At 44.1% G+C, this 26,299-nt stretch overlaps 1 protein-coding gene across 1 annotated transcript in view; it reads right to left on the bottom strand.

Moving 5' to 3' along the window:
* Nucleotides 1-26,299, bottom strand: part of LOC309556825 (lipoxygenase homology domain-containing protein 1-like) — a gene marked incomplete at its 5' end in the record, with an annotated part of 436,205 nt that overhangs the window by 363,355 nt on the left and 46,551 nt on the right. Inside the window, 2 exons of the mRNA XM_082259345.1 lie at nt 1,561-1,712; nt 21,601-21,733. Of these exons, the coding sequence (XP_082115471.1) occupies nt 1,561-1,712; nt 21,601-21,733 (285 nt within the window). The remainder of the gene's footprint in view (nt 1-1,560; nt 1,713-21,600; nt 21,734-26,299) is intronic.

Raw genomic sequence — 26,299 nt, 5'->3', positions numbered from 1 at the left:
GCATACTAGCCCATTATGCCTTTGTCTTGCAGGTCTTTTTTTTTTTTTTCTAGGGTTTACAACCGCTTTAAAGAGGTTCCTGCACATACCTTTTTTAATCCTTATGTGTACCCTAAAACCACGTCTTCCCTGAACCGCTAAGGTCATCATACTTCCCTCCTCCACCAATTCCTAAGCAATACTTTGAGTATACAAAAACAGGAGACTTTTTTTGAAGGGAAGGAGAGGCAAACAGAAAGCAGGGGTGCTAAAGTAAGATACCTTGTATATTATCTTTAACTTTCATTTCAGGGGCTGCACTGATTTAGGAGCCATCACTGTAAATGGAGACAGCTAATCCATGTAGTTATGACATTCTAGTGCATGAAGACTTTGAATTCTGAAATAAGGATGTTGTAAATAGCTAACTAGAGGGTCCGCATTGTATGAAATACCCGACTCTAGTCCTTAAAGAGTTTGTAAACCCTCTCTTTGAACTTGTACCTATAGGTAAGCCTTTAATATGGCTTACCTATAGCTACTGTAAATATCTCCTAAACTTGCATCGTTTAGGAGATATTTACTTTTAATGCAGCCGATGACATCATTGGCGCATGCGCTCTGAAGGAACGGCCTCCCATGCCATTCCTTCAGAGCCCTGTGCCGTGAACAGCGGCTCCCGCGCGCATGCACGGGAGTGACGTAATTGCTCCTCCGGCCAATCAGATGGCTGGAGGATGCGAACCAGGACGGCCGAACATGTCGGCCATCCTGTCGCTGAGTGGGCGGCACTGCAGGGGCTTCGTTCTAAGGTAAGTATTTCATAATGAGCTAGTAAGCAATGCACACTAGCTCATTATGCCTTTGTCTTACAGGGTTTTGTTTTCTTTTTTCATTTTTTTGAGGAGGGTTTACTTCCTCTTTAAAGTATAACTAATGGCAAAACTTTTTGTTTAGTTTTGTATAGAGTAGAGATGGATTAGAACATCTATTTTTATTTATTTTATTTTTTTTTTTTGCTGTCTGTGCCTCTGTTAGGGAGATTCCCATCTCTATTTGCCCTGTTTAACATTATCATCGGAAGTGATAAAAGAAAATCCCCCATTTTGGGATGACATCAACAAAGTAATAAAGGGTTCATCTTCCAGTTCAGACACTAGATCTGGTCACCCTGGTGACACCCACTGATTCCCTAATTTTAGAAAGATTTATTTTCACTTCCTGTTCTGACTTTGCCAAAGGAAGTGAAGGGCAATCTTCCCTGTAGGACACAGGTGGCAAAAAAGAACTGACAGAGATTATAACCCTCCCTTACTCTATCCAACATGAAAAAAGTTTTGACTGTAGTCACACTTTATTAGTGCATGGCAGCTACTTTGACATTATTGCTGTGGAGAAAAGAACACTGTGCTTAATGTATATAAGACTATATGGGGGTGAGAATAATCTCCCTTGCTTTGGGTTGCAAAACATCTTTTTTTGCTATGAGTCAGGCACATGTGGAAGAATAAAATAATTTAGCATCTGTGTGTGTCATAGCTTGGTAGATCTGAACCATGGAAACAAATCTCAATTACTTACTTGTCCTTTAAGGAATGGAGTTGGCTTATTTGATCTAATCAATTGCCTTGATCCTGTGTCACCATATTGTCCATTGAGACACATGTAGATATTGGCTTCTGTTCCTGCATTCCACAGGTCTCCTGTTATAACCTGAATTTTGTATTTTGTCACTAAAAAGAAAGCATGATATTCAATTCAGCAAATAATTTAAATACTTCACAGTGATACAGAAAATCCTTAATTTTATACTTGCGTATTCTGCCATTTGGCTTACATCACTTTGTTTTTTTTTAATTATTATAACCAGGTCCCACAATAGTAATCTCTGTTCATGAATACTGATCCCATCATGCATATCATCATCCGCTCTACACCCTACCCATGATCTTGAGGTCACATGTTCCTCACATGACTGAAACCTGCAATGCTATACAGCAACAACAACAGTCTTCCCACAGTATTATCTAACATATATACATTTAATGTATTTTAGTCATGTTATTTACCTGTTAAAGCCTCTCTTGTGTACATAATTCAAAAAGCCCTGATGCTAGGTTCACACATGTCTGGTGCGAATTCCCCATCCATTTTCACTGCGAAGATCCAAAGCAGCTGTTCAGTGGTTTGGCTGCGATTTTCACATACGGTTCAGATGCAAATTTTCAAAGGGGATGGCCACTGGCGTCTTTAACAATAGCTGGTTGTTAAGGAGTAAGGCGGGAAGTCGGCCACCGTGTCCTTAACAACCGATGACTCATCAGCTGTTCCCACTACCTCGCTGACAGCTGAATGTAAATCAAAGAATTGCCGGCAATGAAAAGTAAAGTAATAAAAAAACCTGGGGGATCCTTATGTCTGGAGTTGATTTTAATGGGGAACCCCAAGCAATTTTTAAAAAAATGTTGGGGTGGGGTTCCCCTCAACATCCACACCAGACCCAACAGGGCCTGGTATGAATTGGGGAGGGGGGGGAGGGCATGCTTATTTTTTAACCTCGCTAGCGGTATCCCCGAGCGTGACTCGGGGTAGGAATTTTCTGCTATTAGCGGTATCCCCGAGTCACGCTCAGGGTGAATGGCAGAGCTATGCAGACAGCGCAGCGGAGCGTCTCTTACCTTATCCTGGCGATACAGCGATGAGCTCTCATTGCTGTGACCGCCAGCCGAGATCTCCGCCGCTCGTCTGTCGGTAGGAGGACTTCCTAGTTCCGTTCCCTGCAGCAGCAATGCTGCATGGGAGCGGAACTAGGGAGGGAAATTCAAAAAAAAAAAAAAAAAAACGTTGCACAAAACACATAACACATTTTATATTATATATATGCATATATATATATATATATATATATATATATATACATATATATATATATATATACCTATATACACACACATATATATATATATATATATACACACACACACATATATATATATATATCTATATACACACACATATATATATATATATATATACACACACATATATATATATATACACACATATATATATATATATAATATATAACGCATGAATTATAATCTAATCAATAATATAATTTTATTATATATATTATATATTAAATAATAAAATAATATTATTGATTCGATTATAATTCACTTGTGTTTCAAATTTATCACATCTGGGATGTCTACTAGACTCTTGTTTTGGTCAGGTTTAAGTCAGTAATTACAAAGAATTGTAGGCCTATAATACATAACGCCAAATTTCCATGAAAAGAATTGTACCGCTTTTGGAACAGAATTCCTGACAGAATCATACCGCCAGGGAGGTTAATCAATTGGAAAATGTCAAAACTGAGGACGTGTGATTCAGATGCGTTCCCATAGAAGGGAATGAGCTTGCACTGAAATTGCAATGCATCGCGATATGTGAGCCGCCTCCATTGAAAGTTGGTTTGGTTCACATGTCATGGGAATCGAATGCGGCTCAAAACACATCCGATTCGCATATATGTGAACGAAGCCTAAGACTTTGGGTTGTGCTGAGGATGAAGTCAGGTAAAGAATATTCAACTATTTTCAGACGTGGATCTGATGGAGCTTCCTGGTAGAGTTTTGATTAAATTTTTCCACTTCTTGGAGTTTCTAACTGCTGTCTTGGCTGGCCCAGCTCCTATGCTTCTTCACCTCCATTCATACCCTTTAATGTAGAAACCAGGGCAGGAGCACTTTGGGGCTTCTTACATCACATCTAAGGCCGTGGCAACCAACAGCAGTTATACTCACTTGTTCTTGCTCCTGCCAGATCTTCATATGCGGTCCGCTGGGAGTCATACAGCCATTGTTGCAAAGCTTCCTGGGAATGCAGCCTACAACATTTTCTTTTATTCCGATGGAGGGACCATGTATTATGCCTCAGAACAGTGGATCACATCTCCTTAGCAATAAACAGAGATTTGTCCTGGCGTAGGGGTAAACAGTACTAAGAGCGCAGTTATCCTTTAAATATCTAATGACTGACCATCGCCTTTTTTGCAGCACATCAAAATCAATGTGATAGTAATGGGATAACTCTCATCTTGTGCTTAAAGTTTACAGTAGTAAATAGATTTATTTAAATATTTAATCTATCATTTCATAATAATACGTAAATACAATTTTGCTTCAAGTAGTTGTAAACCTCAGACATGAAATATGAACAAAGCATATTCCGCTATAGTGTGTACGTGTCTCAATTAACCACTTGCCGACCACCGCCCGACTATATGACTATAGACGGCGGCGGTCAGCCCCTCCCAGGCAAAGTGACGTATCGGTACTTCACTAGCCTGGGAGCCAATAGTGGGCGAGCGCGCGCCGCCGGAGGCGCGCTCCCGCCCCCGCTCGTTCACTAAGAAGCCCGCGCATGTGACCGGCGGACCCGATGTCCGCCGGTCACTCGTGATCGTCGATATAGCGGGAGAAAGGCAGGCGACTAATGTAAACACAGCCACCTGTCATTCTCCCCTGTGTAACAGCAGAGATCTAACAGGCCTGCTATGTAGGACCGTTGATCTGTGCTGTTACACACACAGCCACATCCAATCACAGTTAGAAGCACGCCCCTAGGGACACACTTAACCCCTCCCTCTCCAATAAAGTTAACCCCTTCCCTCCCAGTGTCATTTTTACAGTAACAGTGCATATGTATAGCACTGATTACTGTAGTAATGTCACTGGTACTCCCAAAAGTGTCAAAAATGTCAGTCAAGGGTCCGGTCTGTCCGCTGCAATGTCGCAGTCCAGCAAAAAAAATCGCAGATCGCCGCCATTACTCGTTAAAAAAAACAATAAAAATGACAAAAATCTTTCCCTTAGTTAGTTAACGCAATAACTTTTGCGCAAACCAATCAAAATACTCTTTTTGTGATTTTTTTTTTTTACCAAACATATGTAGCAGAAAACAAATTGGCCTAAAATGTTAAAAAATTTGAAAAATATTGTTATTTTTGCAAAATTGTCGCTCTTTTTTTGTTTAAAGCGCATGATCAAAAAATCGCACAGGTGATCAAATACCACCAAAAGAAAGCTCTGTTTGTGGGAAAAAAAGGATGTCAATTTCATTTGGGTACAGCATCACACGACCGCGCAATTGTCCGTTAAAGTCATGCAGTGCTGAATCACAAAATAGGCCCTGGTCAGGAAGGGGGTAAAATCTTCCGGGGCTTAAGTGGTTAAGGGAAATACATGTCATACATCTCATTTTTGAAAGTGTATGTTTTTTATGGTAAATGTTAATCTAACCCTTTCCCTCCACTCCTCCTGCCCCTTTAAGGGCTTCAAAATTCCGGGAGGCACAGGCAGGCATTCAGGTCATGTTACCCCTGTGATTGGCTGTCACAGTGGTCACATGATTGGAATGTATACATTGGGAGCTTTTAGGCCCCCGCTGATAACTGTGTTTAAGAGCGCACAGGGTGCATGCTCTCAGCACAGACAACTGTTTCACATACATGTGGCCCCTCAACATTAAAGCCCACCCACTGAGAGGCCGAGATGGCTGGCGAGAAGAAGTTCTTTAATAAAGCTGTACACATTTCAGCCTAGTGATGCTAAATGTAGAATGTTGGCTTCAGTTAGTCTCCTCGTATATACCACACCCCCCCCCTGGCACTATTCACATTCGTATTATAAAATGGTAGTAAACTCATTTTTTAAACTTGTACCTACAGGTAAGCCTATAATAAGGCTCACCCGTAGGTATAGTAAATATCTCCTAAACTTGTGGTGTTTAGGAGATATTCACACTGGTTGCAGCCAGTGACATCACCGGGGCATGCTCTCAGAAGGGACGGCATACTGTGCTGGACCTTCAGATCTCCGCACTGGAACCAAGGACTCCCTTGTGCATGCACGGGAATTACGTCATTGCGGTTTTGAGAACCCAGAAGGAAGACAGGGGGAAGATGGAAGCCCTGTCAGCGGTGACAGCGCACCACTGGGGGGCTTTGTTCTAAGGTAAGTATTTCATAATGTGCTAGTATGAGATGTATACTAGCACACTATGCCATTGCCTTCCAGGGGGATTTTTTTTTAAATGCTGCAGTTTACTACTGCTTTAAGTCCGTTGAAGGGCGAAATGTGTCAGAGGGGCATGGGTTATGGGAAGAGACTAACTGTAGTCAAACTACTACATTTAGCATTACTAGGCTAACATGAGTGCAGCTCTATTCTGTTTTGTAGTATTTTTTAATATGGAGCTTGACGGGCTCAGCTTGGAGCATCAGCACTATGTTTATAGTTTTGGAGTCATCAGGTAGCACAGTGCCTTGGAGCAATGCTTTCCTTATAGGGTCACAGTCAAAGCTGTGCTCACTTTTGATAATCACGTGTAAGAGGAATTTTAAAAAAAAAAACTGTATTTTTGCCAACAATTGAATGATTATAATGAACATAGTTTCACTTTTTTTTACTAAGGTAAGTGAACATTTGTTTTCCAAAGTGAACATAGCAACCTGTCAATAAACATTTCTAATTGTTCCAATTGTTTTAAACATGTAGAAATTACCATTTGGTTTCTGTTAGTTCTAACGCTTTGCACATAATTGCTGTTCTTTTCCATATGTTAATAAATAAGCCCAGATGCAATTTGCTCAGCTTAGTAATCTTGTTTTTATAGTAAGACTTGTTTACAATCTATTGCTGTTACTTAAAGTATCTGACTTTGCTATAAAAAATGGAAAACAGTAGAAGAGAAGAATAGGGTTGGATGTATATGGAAATAATTAAAAATGAATTCAAGGCAAATATTAAAGTAGAATTCCAGTTTTATTTAATTAATACAAATTAGCCATGTTCTACTTACCCTCTTCACACTTCAGTGCTTTCCCTGGCTTCCTTTCTGAGTACAGAATCGCTGGTTCCCCTCCTTGAGTCATTCTACCCTTTTCGTTTTAGTCTAGCCTCTGAGTCAGAGAAAATGGAATAATCTGGAGGGGAGGGGGGGACATCAGGGAGGCTGGGCTCACAGTACTCCAAGAATGAACAGTGATCACATGGAGGGGTGTGCTGGCCCACACTGTACTACCTTAATGTAAGGAAGGTTGTAGGCAGCTGCAGTTTGTCCTCCATCCAGTAGGTGGTGTTCAGCCACTGTACAGATAGAGTGGAGGCTCCAAGAAACATTGTTGCTCTACAAACTTCGTAGGTGTCTCAGGAGAAGCAGCTGTCTGACTGGATGCTGATGTGACCTTCGGCAGCCATCTTTGTTGGGCCATTGCTAATAATAAGAAATGCCCTCCTGGGTTTGGCACGCTTTTGTGAGTGGATAGACTAGGGACAGGATTTCTGCTTGCTAGGGTGAGACTGAGCATAGGGAAAGGTTCCTGTTCGAGGAGGGACAGAATAGGGAGACCGCTGACACTGCTCTTCTGTCCGGTCAAGGGAGCCACTGCTGTGCAGACCTACAAAAGTGAGTACATCCCTCCCATTTTTGTAAATATTCTATTATATCTTTTCATGTTACAACACTGAAGAAATGACACTTTGCTACAATCAGTGGTGTCGGTAGGGGGGGGGGGTTCTGACCCGGGCTACTGCCCCAAGTGGGCCCCCAAAAAGCCCAAGGTCTCCTATCCCTAATGACAATTATTAGCCCTGAGTCCCAAGGCCTGGGATCGGCTGACAACCTGGGGTTGACCTGGGGTTGGCCTGGCAAAGCGGCCCTGGGGCTTCTTTGCAGGGCTGCCTCTGAAGAGGAGGGCGAGAGCCACCGGTTTACACAAAGCGGGGATCTCCCACTTACCCGACGCAGTAAAGTGTCATACGAAGTCCCACCTCTTGGACGGGCTCCTATGATGGACGTCTCACTGGTCCATTGCCAGGACATGTAATGCCAGTCCAGGAGGCGGAACTTAGTGTGGCAATGGCCGCATGGTGCCGGGTAAGAGGAAGATCCCCGCTCAGTGTAAACTGGCTGCTCTTCTCTCCCCATGCACTGGCAAGGCTGCGCTGATAGGCACTGGCAAGGCTGCATTAATGGACACTGGCAAGGCTGCGTTGATGGGCACTGGGAAAGCTGCACTGATGGGCACTGTCTGATCAGGCTGCATTGATGGGCACTGGTAAGTAGAGATGTATAGAACTGTTCGCCGGCGAACAGTTCCCGGCGAACTTAGCATGTTCGCGTTCGCCGCTGCCGGCGAACATATGCGATGTTCGGTCCGCCCCCCATAAGACATCATTGAGGCAAACTTTGACCCTGAACTTTACAGTCAGCAGACACATTTCCAGCCAATCAGCGTACCTCCCTCCCACACCCTCCCACCTCCTATAAATAAGCAAGGGCAGCATCCATCTTAGATCATTCTGAAGCAGTGTGTGTAGTGAGAATAGGGAGAGAGCTGCTGCTGCTGCTGCTGCTGTTAAGCTAGGGACAGTTAGTCAGTGTTCCTGGTCTTGCAGTGTTCTTGGTCCACTACTGCTGTAATATCAGCACCCCAAAAAGCCCTTCTAAGGGCTGGTATTTGTGTTTTTTTTTTTTTTTATATATATATATATATATATATATATACCTAGCGTCCCCAAAAGCCCTTTTAAGGGCTGGTAATTGAGTTGTTTCTTCATATATATATATATATCTATATCTATCTAGTGTCCCCAAAAGCCCTTTTAAGCCCACCCACCCACCACTGATATATAAGGTGGCACAGCAGCTTGCAAAGTAAAAAATATATATATATTTTTTTAAATTGCAGTTGCCTGGGTGCCAGTGACTGCTGTCAGGTCCACAGAGAGTGTACTGTGCCACTGCCCACCCACCACTGATATATAAGGTGGCACAGCAGCTTGCAAAGTAAAAAAATATATATATATTTTTTAAATTGCAGTTGTCTGGGTGCCAGTGACTGCTGTCAGGTCCACAGAGAGTGTACTGTGCCACTGCCCACCCACCACTGATATATAAGGTGGCACAGCAGCTTGCAAAGTAAAAAAAAATATATATATTTTTTAAATTGCAGTTGCCTGGGTGCCAGTGACTGCTGTCAGGTCCACAGAGAGTGTACTGTGCCACTGCCCACCCACCACTGATATATAAGGTGGCACAGCAGCTTGCACTCATAGTACAACAGTAACAACACATTAAAAAAAAAATGACAGGCAGAGGCAGGCCACCCCGCAAGGGCCGTCGTGGTCGTGGTGCTGTGATTTCCTTAGGCTCTAGAATAATGCCCAGTGTTCAGAGGCCACCACAGCCCCTGAACTCAAAAAATTCTGAGGCCATAGTTGACTGGCTTACACAGGACACCCAATCGTCTACAGCTTCCGCTCGGAACCTTAATGCACCATCCTCCTCCAGCTCAGCTTCGGGCACCTCTCAATTTACCACTCGCCAGCCCGCCGGCACCACCACCAACACTAGCACCACAGCCGCTTCACTTGATCCGTCAGAGGAGTTATTTTCACATCAGTTTGAAGAAATAAGTGATGCGCAACTATTAGTGCCAGAGGATGTAGATAACGGGGATATGTCTCAGTCAGGCAGCATTATACACATGGACGTACATTGTGATGATGATGATGTTGTACCTGCTGCTGCTGCCTTTGCTGAGTTGTCAAGTGAAGCGGCTGATGATGACGATGTGTCTGTGGATGTCACCTGGGTGCCTGCTCGAAGAGCAGAAGAAGAGGGGGAAAGTTCAGATGGGGAGACAGAGAGGAGGAGGAGACGAGTTGGAAGCAGGGGGAGGAGGTCATCGCAAGGAGCTAGTGGCGCAGTCAGACAGCATGTAGATTCGGCACCCGGGGTCAGCCAGACAGCACGCCAATCAACGCAAGCTGTTGCCACCACCAGAATGCCGTCCTTGCAAAGCTCAGCAGTGTGGCATTTTTTTTGTGTGTCTGCCTCTGATATCAGCGATGCCATTTGTAACCTGTGCCAAAAGAAACTGAGTCGTGGGAAGTCCAACACCCACCTAGGTACAACTGCTTTGCGAAGGCACATGATCTCACATCACAAACGCCTATGGGATCAACACATGAGTAAAAGCAGCACACAAACTGAAAGCCACCATCCTCCTCCTGGTCCAGCATCTTCAGCCACGTCAACCACTGCTGTCCTCCATGCCCCCTATCAACAACCCGCCCCTCCGCCTCTCACCTTCAGCAGTTCCTGCTCGTCACCTGCCCACAGTCAGGTGTCTGTGAAGGAAATGTTTGAGCGCAAAAAGCCAATCTCGCAGAGTCACCCCCTTGCCCGGCGTCTGACAGCTGGCTTGTCGGAACTCTTAGCCCGCCAGCTTTTACCATACAAGCTGGTGGAGTCTGAGGCCTTCAAAAAATTTGTCGCTATTGGGACACCGCAGTGGAAGGTACCCGGCCGAAATTATTTTTCACAAAAGGCAATCCCCAACCTGTACTCTATTGTGGAAAAAGAAATCATGTCACGTCTGGCACACAGTGTTGGGGCAAGGGTCCATCTGACCACTGATAGCTGGTCTGCAAAGCACGGTCAGGGCAGGTATATAACGTACACTGCGCATTGGGTAAACCTGCTGGCGGCTGCCAAGCATGGAATGCGTGGCTCTGCTGCAGAGGAGTTGGTGACACCGCCACGACTTGCAGGCAGGCCTGCTGCCACCTCCTCTACTCCTCCTACTCCATCCTCTTTGCTAACCTCCTCGGCTGAGTCCTCTTCTGCTGTTGCGTCTTGCTCCACACCAACTGCACCCCCCCAGCTCCCCAGGGGCTATTCCACATGCTGGATACGACAGTGTCACGCTGTCTTGGGGTTGACTTGCCTGAAAGCAGAGAGTCACACCGGACCAGCACTACTGTCCGCCCTGAATGCACAGGTGGATCAGTGGCTGACCCCGCACCAACTGGAGATCGGCAAAGTGGTGTGTGACAACGGAGCAATTTGTTGGCGGCATTGAATTTGGGCAAGTTGACACATGTGCCGTGCATGGCACATGTGTTGAATCTGATTGTGCAACGTTTTGTGCAGAAGTACCCAGGCTTACAGGACGTCCTCAAGCAGGCCAGGAAGGTGTGTGGCCATTTCAGGCGTTCCTACACGGCCATGGCGCACTTTGCAGATATTCAGCGGCGAAACAACATGCCAGTGAGGCGCTTGATTTGCGACAGCCCGACACGTTGGAATTCAACACTGCTAATGTTCGACCGCCTGCTCCAACAAGAAAAAGCGGTCAACGAGTATTTGTATGACCGGGGTGCTAGGACAGCCTCTGCGGAGCTGGGTATTTTTTTGCCACGCTACTGGACGCTCATGCGCAATGCCTGTAGGCTCATGCGTCCTTTTGAGGAGGTGACAAACCTAGTGAGTCGCACTGAAGGCACCATCAGCGACATCATCCCATATGTTTTTTTCCTGGAGCGTGCCCTGCGAAGAGTGCTGGATCAGGCCGTAGATGAGCGTGAAGAGGAAGAGGAAGAGTTGTGGTCACCATCACCACCACCAGAAACAGCCTTACCATCGATTGCTGGACCTGCGGCAACACTGGAAGAGGAGTGTGAGGAAGAGGAGTCAGAGGAGGAATGTGGCTTTGAGGAGGAGGAACACCAACCACAGCAGGCATCCCAGGGTGCTCGTTGTCACCTATCTGGTACCCGTGGTGTTGTACGTGGCTGGGGGGAAGAACACACCTTCAATGACATCAGTGAGGACGAGGAATTGGATGAGTAGCTCGGCATCCAACCTTGTCCAAATGGGGTCTTTCATGCTGTCATGCCTGTTGAGAGACCCTCGTATAAAAAGGCTGAAGGAGAACGACCTGTACTGGGTGGCCACGCTACTAGACCCCCGGTATAAGCAGAAAGTCTGTGACATGTTACCCAATTACCGGCAGTCGCAAAGGATGCAGCAGCTACAAAATAAGTTAAAAACTATGCTCTACACAGCGTATAAGGGTGATGTCACAGCACAACGGGAATCCAACAGGGGAAGAGGTGAAAGTAATCCTCCTCCTACCACCACAACCACGCCGGCAAGGACAGGACGCTTTACAGACGTCTTGTTGATGGAGGACATGCGGAGCTTTTTTAGTCCTATGCATCGCCACAGCCCTTCGGGGTCCACCCTCAGAGAACGACTCGACCGACAGGTAGCAGACTACCTTGCCTTAACTGCAGATATCGACACTCTGAGGAGCGATGAACCCCTTGACTACTGGGTGTGCAGGCTTGACCTGTGGCCTGAGCTATCCCAGTTTGCCATTGAACTTCTGGCCTGCCCCGCTTCAAGTGTGCTGTCAGAAAGGACCTTCAGCGCAGCAGGAGGTATTGTCACTGAGAAGAGAAGTCGCCTAGGTCAAAAAAGTCTTGATTACCTCACGTTTATTAAGATGAATGAGGCATGGATCCCGAAGGGACTGACAGTGGGGGATGCATTTGACTAAAAAAGGCCTGGTGATGACTGAGATGCCTTGGCCTAAAAATGGTCCACACGCTGCTGTATATAATCATTCTCTGCATGCCAGATGACTTACGTGACGTCTCCGCCACCAACTACGGTTCAAGCAGCAATGTTTTAGTGCACTTTCTGCCTTAAAACCTCAATTTTTCAGGCCGCTGCTACAGCAGCGGCTGCAACAATACCTACTTTTTCATGCATGTGTACATGCCTAATTTTTCTGGCCTCTGGTGCTACACTGTGGCTGCAAAAAAACAAAAAACAAAAAAAAAGGCACATACATGTGTCAATTCCCCTTCGTGATCGTTACCTTGTCGTGGTGAAGGGGCTTGCGTATCACAATGAAGCGATCACCTCTAGGATTGTGTTGGCACACCCCAGATGATAAGGTCGTTGCTTCATTGTGTACAGACCAAAAGCGATCCGCAGGATAATTTTTCATAAAAAAAAACATTCATTTTCTTTCATTCTTTCTGCGGAGCTGGGTATTTTTTGGCCGCGTTACTGAATGCTCATGAACAATGGCTGTAGGCTCATGCGTCCTTTTGCGGAGATGACAACCCTGGTGGTCAGTCGAACCCAAGGCAACATCATCGACCTCATCCCATATGCGTTTTTTCTGGAGCGTGCCCTGCGAAGAGTACTGGATCAGGCTGTAGATGAGCATGAAGAGGAAGAGTTGTGGTCCTCATCACCACCAGAAGCAGCCTTGTCGTTGTCAATTGCTGGACCTGTGGCAACGCAGAGAGAGGAGTCTGAAGAAGAGAAGTCAGAGGAGGAAGGTGGCTTTGAGGAGGTGGAATACCAGCCACAGCAGGCGTCCCAGGGGGCTTGTTCTCACCTTTCGGGGACCCTTGGTGTTGTATGTGGCTGGGTGGAGGAAGAGACCTTCAATGATGTCAGTGAGGACAAGGAACGGGACATGGCTAGCTTGGTATCCAACCTTGTGCAAATTGGGAGTTTGCGGTTGTGCAAATGGACTGACTGACTGTTAAACGGGGAGTTTGGTCTGTCAGAGTTTGGTCTGTCACTGTGAAGCGGGCAACGGGCGTAACCCTTACACTACTTGACCGATAAAACATCATACCTGATCGTATTCACACACTGGATGTTTTAGTGCTGGTTTACACTGCCGTTACCACTAAAGTAGCGTCGCTTCCAGTGCGACTTTGGCGCGACTTAGCGCGACTTTGGCGCGACCTCATCGCGAGGTGACTTTTTATTTGGCCAATCACAATATCATGTTTTGTTACCGTCACCTAATTTCCTTTTCCTGTTTTTTGTTTTACATATTTCCCCATGTGTGCAGTGTTGTCTGTGTCATAGCTCAACTGATAGGCATGTTTGCCTTGGCATATCATATTTCAGCTTGCCAGAAAGAAAAAAAGACAGCTGGAAAGACACTGCATTAGTTTTCTACTAAAAATCATAAGAAAAATGCTGTTTTTTTTGGGTTGTGGACATACTACAGAGCTGAAACTTGACAGGTACACTTTTTAGACCCCCCAGACACTAAATACAAAAAATGACATGCCTGCCTAAAAAAATGCCCGATAAATGCCTGCAAGAGAAAAAGACAGCCGCAGAGAAGCCGTATTCCTGAAAATATAAGAAAAATGCTGTTTTTTAGGGGTTCTGGACATGCTACAGATCTGAAACTTGACAGGTACACTTTTGTGACCCCCCAGACACTAAATACAAAAAATGACATGCCTGCCTAAAAAAATGCCCGATAAATGCCTGCAAGAGAAAAAGACAGCCGCAGAGAAGCCGTATTCCTGAAAATATAAGAAAAATGCTGTTTTTTAGGGGTTCTGGACATGCTACAGATCTGAAACTTGACAGGTACACTTTTGTGACCCCCCAGACACTAAATACAAAAAATGACATGCCTGCCTAAAAAAATGCCCGATAAATGCCTGCAAGAGAAAAAGACAGCCGCAGAGAAGCCGTATTCCTGAAAATATAAGAAAAATGCTGTTTTTTAGGGGTTCTGGACATGCTACAGAGCTGAAACTTGACAGGTACACTTTTGTGACCCCCCAGACACTAAATACAAAAAATGACATGCCTGCCTAAAAAAATGCCCGATAAATGCCTGCAAGAGAAAAAGCCAGCCGCAGAGAAGCCGTATTCCTGAAAATATAAGAAAAATGCTGTTTTTTAGGGGTTCTGGACATGCTACAGAGCTGAAACTTGACAGGTACACTTTTTAGACCCCCCAGACACTAAATACAAAAAATGACATGCCTGCCTAAAAAAATGCCCGATAAATGCCTGCAAGAGAAAAAGCCAGCCGCAGAGAAGCCGTATTCCTGAAAATATAAGAAAAATGCTGTTTTTTAGGGGTTCTGGACATGCTACAGAGCTGAAACTTGACAGGTACACTTTTGTGACCCCCCAGACACTAAATACAAAAAATGACATGCCTGCCTAAAAAAATGCCCGATAAATGCCTGCAAGAGAAAAAGACAGCCGCAGAGAAGCCGTATTCCTGAAAATATAAGAAAAATGCTGTTTTTTAGGGGTTCTGGACATGCTACAAAGCTGAAACTTGACAGGTACACTTTTGTGACCCCCCAGACACTAAATACAAAAAATGACATGCCTGCCTAAAAAAATGCCCGATAAATGCCTGCAAGAGAAAAAGCCAGCCGCAGAGAAGCCGTATTCCTGAAAATATAAGAAAAATGCTGTTTTTTAGGGGTTCTGGACATGCTACAGAGCTGAAACTTGACAGGTACACTTTTTAGACCCCCCAGACACTAAATACAAAAAATGACATGCCTGCCTAAAAAAATGCCCGATAAATGCCTGCAAGAGAAAAAGCCAGCCGCAGAGAAGCCGTATTCCTGAAAATATAAGAAAAATGCTGTTTTTTAGGGGTTCTGGACATGCTACAGAGCTGAAACTTGACAGGTACACTTTTGTGACCCCCCAGACACTAAATACAAAAAATGACATGCCTGCCTAAAAAAATGCCCGATAAATGCCTGCAAGAGAAAAAGCCAGCCGCAGAGAAGCCGTATTCCTGAAAATATAAGAAAAATGCTGTTTTTTAGGGGTTCTGGACATGCTACAGAGCTGAAACTTGACAGGTACACTTTTTAGACCCCCCAGACACTAAATACAAAAAATGACATGCCTGCCTAAAAAAATGCCCGATAAATGCCTGCAAGAGAAAAAGCCAGCCGCAGAGAAGCCGTATTCCTGAAAATATAAGAAAAATGCTGTTTTTTAGGGGTTCTGGACATGCTACAGAGCTGAAACTTGACAGGTACACTTTTTAGACCCCCCAGACACTAAATACAAAAAATGACATGCCTGCCTAAAAAAATGCCCGATAAATGCCTGCAAGAGAAAAAGACAGCCGCAGAGAAGCCGTATTCCTGAAAATATAAGAAAAATGCTGTTTTTTAGGGGTTCTGGACATGCTACAGAGCTGAAACTTGACAGGTACACTTTTTAGACCCCCCCAGACACTAAATACAAAAAATGACATGCCTGCCTAAAAAAATGCCCGCTAAATGCCTGCAAGAGAAAAAGCCAGCCGCAGAGAAGCCATATTCCTGAAAATATAAGAAAAATGCTGTTTTTTAGGGGTTCTGGACATGCTACAGAGCTGAAACTTCACAGGTACACTTTTTAGACCCCCCAGATGCTAAATCCAAAGAAATTTTTTATTTTTATTTTTTTTTAATTTTTCCAATAATTGGCTCTCTATCAAAAAATTATAATTTTTAAGAACTTTTTTTGCGTGATCCCTCTCCGGCATGCCACAGTCCAGGTGTTAGTCCCCTTGAAACAACTTTTCCATCACTATTGTGGCCAGAAAGAGTCCCTGTGTGTTTTAAAATTCGCCTGCCTATTGAAGTCTATGGCGGTTCGCCCGGTTCGCCGGTTCGCGAACATTTGCCGATGTTCGCGTTCGCCGTTCGCGAACCGCGAATTTTAGGTTCGCGACATCACTACTGGTAAGGCTGCGTTGATGGGCACTGGCAAGGCTACGCTGATGGGCAATGGCAAGGCTGCACTGATGGGCACAGGTGAGGCTGAGCTGATGGGCACTGATCAGACTGGATTGAGGGGCACTAATCGGCTGCATTGATGGGCACTGATGAGGCTGCATTGATGATTTGATGGGCACTGGTGAGGCTACATTGATGGGCATTGGTGAGGCTGAGATGATGAGCACTGATGAGGCTATCTTGATGGGCACTGATGAGGCTGCATTGATGGGCACTGATGAGGCTGAGCTGATGGGAATTGGTGAGGCTGAGCTGATGGGCACTAATCAGACTGGATTGATGGGCACTGATCGGCTGCATTGATGGGCACTGATGAGGCTGCATTGATGATTTGATGGGCACTGGTGAGGCTGAATTGATGGGCATTGGTGAGGCTGAGATGATGGGCACTGATGAGGCTACCTTGATGGGCACGGATGAGGCTGCATTGATGGACAATGATGAGGCTGAGCTGATGGGCATTGGTGTGGCTGAGCTGATGGGCAATGGTGAGGATGCATTGATGGGCACTGGCGAGGCTAAGCTGATGGACATTGATCAGGCTGCATTGATGGGCACAGGTTAGGCTGCACTGACGGGCACTGATGAGGCTGCATTGATGGGCACTGATGAGGCTGCATTGATGGGCACTGATGAGGCTGCATTGATGGGCACAGGTGAGGCTCAGCTGATGGGCACTGGTGAGGCTGAGCTGATGGGCACTGGTGAGGCTGCATTGATGGGCATTGGTGAGGTTGCATTGATGGCACTGGTGAGGCTGCATTGATGGGCATTGGTGAGGCTGAGCTGATGGGCACTGGTAAAGATGCATTAATGGGCACTGGCGAGGCTAAGCTGATGGACATTGATCAGGCTGCATTTATGGGCACAGGTAAGGCTGCATTTATTGGCACTGATGAGGCTGCATCGATGGGCACAGGTGAGGCTGCATTGATGAGCACAGGTGAGGCTGAGCTTATGGGCACTGGTGAGGCTGAACTGATGGGCACTGGTGAGGCAGCATTGATGGCACTGTTGAGGCTGCATTGATGGACATGGTGAGGCTGAGCTGATGGGTAGTGATGAGGCTGCATTGATGGGGCACTGATGAGGCAGCACTGATGAGGCTGAGCTTTTGGGCATTGATGCATAGATGGGCACTAGGCATTGTGCATGGTGGGGCATTGGGCAGGGGGGGAGGGCGGGCATTGGGGGGAGCGTGGGCTGGACTTAATTTAAAATGTGGGAGGGGTTATCAAATTTACCTTCAGGTTGAAGCCCCTCGTCCTTTTGCCACCTAGCAACACCCCTGGCTACAATGTAAAGTAGTGAGTGTACAGCTTGTATAACAGTTTAAATGTGCTGTCCCCTCAAAATAACTCAACACAGCTATTAATGTCTAAACCACTGGCAACAAAAGTCAGTACAGCCCTAAATGGAAATGTCCAAATTTGACCCAATTAGCCATGTTTTCCTCCCCAGTGTCATGTGACTCATTAGTGTTACAAGGTCTCAGGTGTGAATGGGGAGCAGGTGTGTTAAATTTGGTCTTATTACTCTCACTCTCTCATACTGGTTACTGGAAGTTCAACATGGCATCTCATGGCAAAGAACTATCTGAGGATCTGAAAAAAAATGGATTGTTGCTCTACACAAAGATGGCTTAGGTAGCCCGAGGTTGTGTGCGCTTTTCTTTACAGATTTGAATTGTTTTGATCCGCCCCCCCCAGTGGAGTGAGAGAGGAGCAGCAGCAACCAGGACATTTCAGCTAAATAACATACAAACAAAGGAGGTGAACACATGGACAGCGCCATGGGCTGGTGAAGTACTCCTCTTTGTACTTGTTGTATATCAGCATGTGCAGGATCTGTCCTTTTTGATTGTTATTTTTAGTGGGACCAGCGGGCAGCGACCAGTGGTATGCCTTACATTTGGACTTATGAACTGTATGTGGGGCAACTGTACATCACAAATTAGTGTGGTGTCTTATCTGCGTCCTAGTTATTGGATATAGGTTACTCTGTCATAGTGGCACTTTTATGTAACTCTATATACATAAAGGAAAAGTGTGAGTGCAATTCCAATGTACTGTTTTATTGTCCTTTATTAAAGCGTTATTGCCCGAGGTTGCGTGCGCTTTTCTTTACAGATTTGAATTGTTTTGATCCGCCCAAGTGGAGTGAGAGAGGAGCAGCAGCAACCAGGACATTTCAGCTAAATAACATACAAACAAAGGAGGTGAACACATGGACAGCGCCATGGGCTGGTGAAGTACTCCTCTTTGTACTTGTTGTATATCAGCATGTGCAGGATCTGTCCTTTTTGATTGTTACAAAGATGGCTTAGGCTATAAGAAGATTGCCAGATATTCATTAACATGGGGGGGATCAGGGGGCCCCCTTGTTAACCACTTAAGCCCCGGAAGATTTTACCCCCTTCCTGACCAGGGCCTATTTTGCGATTCGGCACTGCGTGAATTTAACGGACAATTGCGGGGTCATGCAACGCTGTACCTAAACGAATTTGACGTCCTTTTTTTCCCACAAACAGAGCTTTCTTTTGGTGGTATTTGATCACCTGTGCGATTTTTTGATCATGCGCTATAAACAAAAAAAGAGCGTCAATTTTGCTAAAATAACAATATTTTTCACATTTTTTATATGAAATTCCCCCCAAAAAATTTAAAAATCCAAATTTTTTAACATTTTAGGCCAATTTGTTTTATGCTACATATTTTGGTAAAAAAAAATCGCAAAAAGCGTGTTTTGATTTGTTTGCGCAAAAGTTATTGCGTTTACTAACTAAGGGAAAGATTTTTGTCATTTTTGTTGGGTTTTTTTAACGCGTAATGGCGGCGATCTGCGATTTTTTTTGCGGGACTGCGACATTGCGGCAGACAGATCGGACCCTTGACTGACATTTTTGACACTTTTGGGGTTACCATTGACATTACTACAGTAATCAGTGCTATATATATGCACTGTTACTGTAAAATGACACTGGCAGTGAAGGGGTTAACTTTTTTGAGAGGGAGGGGTTAAGTGTGTCCCTAGGGGTGTGCTTCTAACTGTGATTGGCTGTGGCTTGAGGTGTAGGAACAGTGATCAACGGTCCTACATAGTAGAACCGCATGATCACTATTCTTACACAGGGGAGAATGACAGGCGGCTTGCTTACATTAATGCTGATCATGCGCATTCAACTTCTTTGGTCAACCATGGCGAGGCCTGTTCTAAGTGGAACCTGTCTTGTTAAACTGCTGTATGATCTTGGCCACCGTGCTGCAGCTCGGTTTCTTGGCAATCTTCTTATAGCCTAGGCCATTATGTAGAGCAACAGTTCTTTTTTCAGATCCTCAGAGAGTTCTTTGCCATGAGGTGCCATGTTGAACTTCCAGTGACCAGTATGAGAGAGTGAGAGCGATAACACCAAATTTAACACACCTTCTCCCCATTCACACTTGAGACCTTGTAACACTAACGAGTCACATGACACCGTGTAGGGAAAATGACTAATTGGGCCCAATTTGGACATTTTCACTTAAGGGTTAACTCACTTTTGTTGCCAGCGGTTTAGACATTAATGTGTGTGTTGAGGGATTTTGAGGGGACAATAAATGTACACTGTTATACAAGCTGTATACTCACTACTTTACATTGTAGCAAAGTGTAATTTCTTCAGTGTTGTCACATGAAAAGATATACTAAAATAGTTACAAAAATGTGAGGGGTGTACTCACTTTTGTGAGATACTATATGTTTTTTTTTATTTTTGCTATTAATTGATTTAACTAGAGTCAATTGACAATGCAGTTTAACAGAGTTTATTAATTAGGGTGGTCAAAAGGCCTGTGACAATTGTACAGGTTAATAGTAAAACATTTGTGCATTTTTAATAGCCAGCATTATCAAAAATAGAAAAGTATATATAGAATTGCTGAACCACCTCAATTTTTCGCAGAGCCCGCTCCCCTGCTCCAGCTGGAAAGCAAATACTTCTTCTAATACAAGTGTGCAGTGAAAGAAATACCGATTAATGATAAGGCATACAAATCAATAGAGACTCATAATAAAAAATATATATATTCCATGGAAGCCCATTTTAGTGCACAGGTCACCTGTAAAAATCACCATGTTTTTGCTTTTCTGGTTTTCTGGCGTTAAAAAAAAAAAAAAATGCTAGCGTTCTTTTCAACTAAACTGGCCACATAAAAAAAAGTAAATCGTCAGTGGAATTTTGGAAGAACATTTACTAAAGTAAATTTACAGAAGTACATTTACTAAACTAAAATCCTTAAACGGCTCACTAATCCCGGCACATAATGAAATATCTTTTGGCTGTGAATGCACATGCAACACACATACACATGCTTTCAGGGCTACAGAATTGAGAATTTACTATAAGCTTAGCATGCCAAAGAGGAGTAAGAGGAGGTTAGTTCAGGAGGGTTGGGGGTGAGTTATATTTTTTGGAAAAGTTGGGGGATGAGTTAAATTTTTGGGAAACTTTTTTGTATACAGCCCTATTCCAACCAGGCTCTAAAAAGCTATCCAAGAACTACTGCAGTAATAAAATATTTCAGATCAAATTCAGTTTAAGCTGAGCTTGATATGGTTGCTTCAGTCAGCAAATTTTCACACTGCTCCTGTGGAGGGTTGCAGAAAACTTTTTCTTGAAAACATGATTCTGTGCCACATGCAAATTCAAAGACGGGCTACACACTTACGATGTCCTTTAATTGTTATGTGTAAAACACATTAGTAATGTGGGCTCAGGTGGGGTGTCTGCCGTGTGTGATGTATGCTGTTTCTGCTGTTTCAGGACTTTTGCACCCAACCTTGCTGTGGGACTGAGAAGAGCCCAGGAGGTCTTGGAGTAGGGGAACATGTAGAGATCATATGATTGTTTGCCTTCCCCTTTCTCTGAGAGGTATTAGTGCAGAAAACCAGGTTAGACTCAGTACCCCTACCAATCCAAATACAAAAGCTTGGCAGCCACAGGGATTTAGGGAGCGGGGAGACAACTGTACAGAATAAAAATTTGAACAATGTAAAAGTAGAATGCACCCTCTCAGCAAGTGGAAGTGCAAAATGTCCTAAAAGATTTACTTTCAGGAACAAAAATTTCATAAAATCACACAGTTTAATCTTAGCAGAGATGACAATGAAGTGACATTGTTACCTGACAGTTTGGCCTGGCCATGTCTCAGTATAGGAAGCTCTCTGCAAATCTCCCCATCATCCTCATCTTGAGAAAGCCAGCGTTTTACTTTAATACAGAATTGTTCATTGGAGAAAACGTTCAACAGCTGAACCTGCAGAGACCAACACCAAGATGAGTGAATTACATTTCATTTGTTAATTTTGTGATTCCTAGACTATGGCTACATTTTCCTCTAATGTCTTTCGGTTTACCTGCGGTAGTTGAACGTGTAAGCAACTGTGTGAAGAATGAACTTCTTTTATCAAAGGAAAAAAACTAATTTTACAAATACACTTTATACAGAAGGGTCTTGTATGTACATGTGCGCATGCACAATATTTTAAACTCTAGCCAGAGTATGAGATTTTGTACACTAGTGCTTTGAATAGATTGATATATTTCCATACATACATTTTTTGAATTTAACGTTAAAGTATTTATAAATAAAAATGTTGATATGTGCATAACACAGTGTACGGTTTCCTGTATGTTCAATTCTGCAATTATTTCCAAAGTTTATCATTGTTAGCTAACTTATAATTAAGAGATACAGCGACATATGCTTCCATAATCTGACTGGGTTAATTTCGAGCCAGGTTTGGTGAAATGAGTGGGAAGCTCCCAAACATAGCACAAAACCCTAGTAAAGTCTATAGAAGGTGAAACTAGCTTTTTTGCTGGCCTTCTTAACCGGTTGCCGACCGCCGCACGACTATATACTGCGGCGGTCAGCCCCGGCCAGGCAGAGTGACGTATCGGTACGTCACTCGCCTGTCACTGACTTGCGAGCCTATCGCAGGCGGGCGCGCGCCCGCCGAGGCGCGCGCCCGCCGCGGCTCGTTCACAGACAAGTCAGTGCGTGTGACCGGCGGACTCGATGTCCGCCAGTCACACTGCGAACGCTCCTGTGAAGGGAGAAAGACAGAGCAGCTTGTGTAAACAAGCTGCCTGTCAGTTCTCCCTGTGTAAAAGTGAAGATCTGTCCGTTCTACTATGTAGAACGGTTGATCTTTGCTTTTACACCAATAGGAATGTCCCTACACAGTTAGAATCACGCCCCTAGGACACACTTAACCCCTCCCTGTCCAATAAAGTTAACCCCTTCCCTGCCAGTGTCATTTTTGCAGTAACAGTGCATATGTATAGCACTGATTACTGCAGTAATGTCACTGGTACCCCCAAAAGTGTCAAAAATGTCAGTCAAGGGTCCGATCTGTCCGCTGCAATGTCGCAGTACCGAAAAAAAAATCGCAGATCGCCGCCATTACGCGTTAAAAAAAAAAACACCAAAAATGACAAAAATCTTTCCCTTTGTTAGTAAACGCGATAACTTTTGCGCAAACCAATCAAAATACGCTTTTTGCGATTTTTTTTACCAAACATAGGTAGCATAAAACAAATGAGCCAAAAAATGTTAAAAAATTTTGATTTTTACTTTTTTTTTGGGGGAATTTCATATAAAAAAATGTGAAAAATATTGTTATTTTTGCAAAATTTACGCTCTTTTTTTGTTTATAGCGCGTGATCAAAAAATTGCACAGGTGATCAAATACCACCAAAAGAAAGCTCTGTTTGTGGGAAAAAAAGGACGTCAAATTCGTTTAGGTACAGCATCGCACGACCGCGCAATTGTCCATTAAAGTCACGCAGTAAAAAATCGCAAAAAACCCCCTGGTCCTTTAGCAGCCAAATCCTCCGGGGCTTAAGTGGTTAAGGCTAACAGGTTAACTATTGTTGAAAAAATGGTATGAGTAGCTGGGCACTGTCATGGGAGACATATATCAGTGCAAAAAATATTATTGTTTAGCAGGGAGAGTGTTTTTAGATGTGGTTTAAAAGGCAACATTAAAAATACACAAATCCATTAAGTAACATGCTTCGGGGTGCCTTACGATCCTTTAAAGTGACATTTAAAAAAAAAAAGAAAAATAGCATGGGGTTTACATTAATATTCTAATTGGACTCCTATCCAGGAATGCAACCAGGGTGGTCAGGAAAAGTAGGGCAGTAAGAGTGTGTCCCCCTTCCAATACCATACCAGGCCACATGCCTTTCAACAGTCCCTCATAAAGGATGTGGAGGTTATTGGTGTGGGGGGGGGGGATTATAGTGGAATCTGGAAGCCCTCTTTTCACAACCCCTAGGGGATTGAGTATAGGAGTGCATTAGTGCCAGAGATGACCAAATATGGTTAATTGTGTCACCCGCGATCCCTAGCCTTCTGTTTACATTACTGCAGTGTTGGGGATCATTTAGCGTTGGGAGTACGGTGAGGAAACATTATCAGGCAGAAGGTCATTGTGATTGATGATGGATTTACTGGATGTTGTGATGGATTTACATTGGGGGACATTTTAAATGCCTGTTTTTATGTACTGTGAAATAGATTTTTCATGGTGTTGGTGTGTTTATTTACCAATTCACAATTTACTAAATGCCACTGTACTTATTTCCCTGGGAAGGGAAGGATATTAGTGGTCCCTTTTATAAAGCGAACTTGCAGATTCCCTAAAGGACTCCCTGGAAACCGCAACATACTTTGTGGGGGACTGAATGTGGGGAAGAGTCCTGGTCTCTCAACACTGGTTCAAGGTGCCTTGGAAAGGGGGGGGGGGGAGGACTATGCCGTCCTTCCTTGCAAGGTACCCCTTAAAGTTGAAAGGCACATGGCCTGGTTAGGTTCAAGAAAGGAGGGCACGCAATCACCGTCCTCCCTTTCTTGGCTAGCCAGGCTGCGTGCCTGGATAAATGTCTGGTTGAAATATTAAGGAGAACTCCACAACTTTATTTGCGTACTGTCCCTTAACCACTTAAGCCCCGGAGGATTTGGCTGCTAAAGGACCAGGGGTTTTTTTGCGATTTTTTACTGCGTGACTTTAACGGACAATTGCGCGGTCGTGCGACGCTGTACCTAAACGAATTTGACGTCCTTTTTTTCCCACAAACAGAGCTTTCTTTTGGTGGTATTTGATCACCTGTGCGATTTTTTGATCACGCGCTATAAACAAAAAAAGAGCGTAAATTTTGCAAAAATAACAATATTTTTCACATTTTTTTATATGAAATTCCCCAAAAAAAAAAGTAAAAATCAAAATTTTTTAACATTTTTCGGCCAATTTGTTTTATGCTACCTATGTTTGGTAAAAAAAATCGCAAAAAGCGTATTTTGATTGGTTTGCGCAAAAGTTATTGCGTTTACTAACAAAGAGAAAGATTTTTGTCATTTTTGGTGTTTTTTTTTTTAACGCGTAATGGCGGCGATCTGCGATTTTTTTTTCGGTACTGCGACATTGCGGCGGACAGATCGGACCCTTGACTGACATTTTTGACACTTTTGGGGTTACCAGTGACATTACTGCAGTAATCAGTGCTATACATATGCACTGTTACTGCAAAAATGACACTGGCAGGGAAGGGGTTAACTTTATTGGGAAGGGAGGGGTTAAGTGTGTCCTAGGGGCGTGCTTTCTACTGTGTAGGGACATTGCTATTGGTGTAAAAGCAAAGATCAACCGTTCTACATAGTAGAACGGTCAGATCTTTACTTTTACACAGGGAGAACTGACAGGCAGCTTGTTTACACAAGCTGCTCTGTCTTTCTCCCTTCACAGGAGCGATCGTAGTGTGGCCGGCGGACATCGAGTCCGCCGGTCACACGCACTGACTTGCCTGTGAACGAGCCGCGGCGGGCGCGCGCCTCGGCGGGCGCGCGCCCGCTCGCTATAGGCTCGCAAGTCAGTGACAGGCGAGTGACGTACCGATACGTCACTCTGCCTGGCCGGGGCTGACCGCCGCAGTATATAGTCGTGCGGCGGTCGGCAACCGGTTAAAACACAAAGGAAAAAAAAAAGAAACAGTATGTTCCTCTAAAAAATCCAAACAGACATTTATACTTGCATGCAGCATTAGTGGCCATAAAGGGAGGGCAGTGAGCATGGGCCCCAATTTCCTAAACCAGACCAGGTCACATACTTTTCAAAATTTGAGGGGTACCTAGCAAGGAGGATGGTAAATAACACCCTTCCTTGCAAGGGACCTTGTCCTAATGTGGGGCAAGGTCCTCTTCCCCACATCTTCCCCCACAAAAATAATGTAGAGGACAACCTAGAATCTGGAAGCATCTTTAATAGTAAACAGGGGGGCCAAGATCCCCCCCCTTCCTATGGGAACAAGTACAGGGTACCATTAGTATCCTAATTTGTCCAGAAAGAGCTAAATGCAAATAAAGACACCCACATAAAAAAAAGTCCTTTCATTTAATTGCAAAACAAAAAGGACAATTAAAAAAAAGACAATTATGAGACTTTATTGTATGTATCAATTTAACATTTGTTAAATGTATTTTAGACGCAAATAGTGTAGGTAGAGGGGTGCTCTGGTTTAACTGGTCCAAAACTGGTCAAAAACTGTAGTGATAATCCAAGACCTGTCCTATGTCTCATAGGGAGACTTGATTACAAGAACATAATTAAATATCATAAGGTAAATAAGAGCCTTGCAAAGACTTTAGATTTACAGTGCCTTGCGAAAGTATTCGGCCCCCTTGAACTTTGTTACCTTTTGCCACATTTCAGGCTTCAAACATAAAGATAATAAAGCTGTAATTTTTTGTGAAGATTCAACAACAAGTGGGACACAATCATGAAGTGGAACGAAATTTATTGGATATTTCAAACTT

The sequence above is a fragment of the Pelophylax lessonae genome (assembly GCF_965119305.1).
Source record: "Pelophylax lessonae genome assembly, chromosome: 5".
In the NCBI taxonomy this organism is placed as follows: domain Eukaryota; kingdom Metazoa; phylum Chordata; class Amphibia; order Anura; family Ranidae; genus Pelophylax; species Pelophylax lessonae.
Note: the sequence above shows the minus strand (reverse complement) of the source record. Positions and strands in the feature narration are given on the sequence as shown.